Source organism: Nicotiana tabacum, chromosome 7, assembly GCF_000715075.1.
Source record: "Nicotiana tabacum cultivar K326 chromosome 7, ASM71507v2, whole genome shotgun sequence".
NCBI lineage: Eukaryota > Viridiplantae > Streptophyta > Magnoliopsida > Solanales > Solanaceae > Nicotiana > Nicotiana tabacum.
Window position 1 is genome coordinate 61,218,980 of NC_134086.1, and position 1,188 is coordinate 61,220,167.

At 37.2% G+C, this 1,188-nt stretch overlaps 1 protein-coding gene across 1 annotated transcript; it reads right to left on the reverse strand.

Moving 5' to 3' along the window:
• Positions 1–230: 230 nt before the first annotated feature.
• LOC142162111 (uncharacterized) lies at positions 231–794 on the reverse strand. Its single transcript, XM_075218422.1, has one exon. It carries the CDS (start codon positions 792–794, stop codon positions 231–233), a length of 564 nt encoding a protein of 187 aa, XP_075074523.1.
• Between the last annotated feature and the right edge of the window lie 394 nt (positions 795–1,188).

The following is a 1,188-nucleotide window of genomic DNA, read 5'->3' on the forward strand; positions in this document are numbered from 1 at the left end:
GGAAACCTATACTTTTGAAGTAGTATCCTAGTAGTACTATTGGCTCAAACATGACAAGTATATGCAATCTCTCTAGCCATTATTTCACATGTATTATCCTTATGAGAAAACAACATGTTGCTCCTTTCTATCCAGAATGCATAAACATATTCTGTAAATACTAGCTTCACTAACTTTGCCTTCATATTTTTCCCTTTTGTGTTCTGCTCAATCCATTGTTGCATCTGGTTCTATGTGCTCATATCTACCCAAGTGATTTGACGCCACTGCATTAGCTTCTTCCAAACCTGTCTTCTAACTGCACATTCGGCAAATAGATAATCCCTGGTTTTAGCTATCTCTTTACACATGACATAGTTATTTTCAACTTGAATTCCCCAGCTTTCTAGTCTTGCAGCAGTTAGCAGCCTATCTTGTTTTTGTAGCCACGTTATAAACACTGCTTTTGGTCTTGCTTCATTGCCACACATGATTCTTTTCCATGAAACATTAGGTAACTCCCCAACCATTTTTAAACATATGCTTCTGATCATGCTTTTGTTCTTCAAGTACTCTGCTTGCACATATCCCAATTCATCTCTTGCTTTGAGTATTTTCTTGACCATCCAACTAGCTTGTTGGGGGATAGTCATACTCTCCAAATTTTGTGCTGTTATGTAGTATTCATGAATCCAGTTAATCCACAAAGTGTCTTTCTTAGTCTTCAAGTCCCAACAAATCTTTGTTATGGCTGCTTTGTTCCACAATTTAAGATTTGTGAGATTTAATCCCTCTGCTGACTTTGGCATACACATCTTACTCCAAGCTACTAGTGACTTTCTAGTAATTTCATTTGTTCCTCACCATATAAAGTTTATGTGGTATCCCTCTATGGCTTTCATCACCTTAGCAGGTATGATAAAGAGTTGTGCCCAATAGGATTAAATACCAAAAAGAACTGACTTTACCAGTTATACTCTGCCTACATATGATAACTCCTTAGCTACCCATGATGAAATTCTTGCTGTGATTTTGGTTATTAGAGGCTGCCATTCTACCAATTTCAGTTTTCTAGTAGCCAGTGGAATTCCTAGATACCTGAATGGTAATTCACCGTGCCTATATCCAATTGTTTGTTGGATTTCCTACTTGCTTTCTTCTGAAACCCCACCATAATAGATAGCACTCTTAAATTGATTAGCCTGTAAC

Bases quoted from the DNA above. Each gene is read 5' to 3' on its own strand.
- LOC142162111 (XM_075218422.1), bottom strand. From the start codon at position 794: ATGTGTATGCCAAAGTCAGCAGAGGGATTAAATCTCACAAATCTTAAA.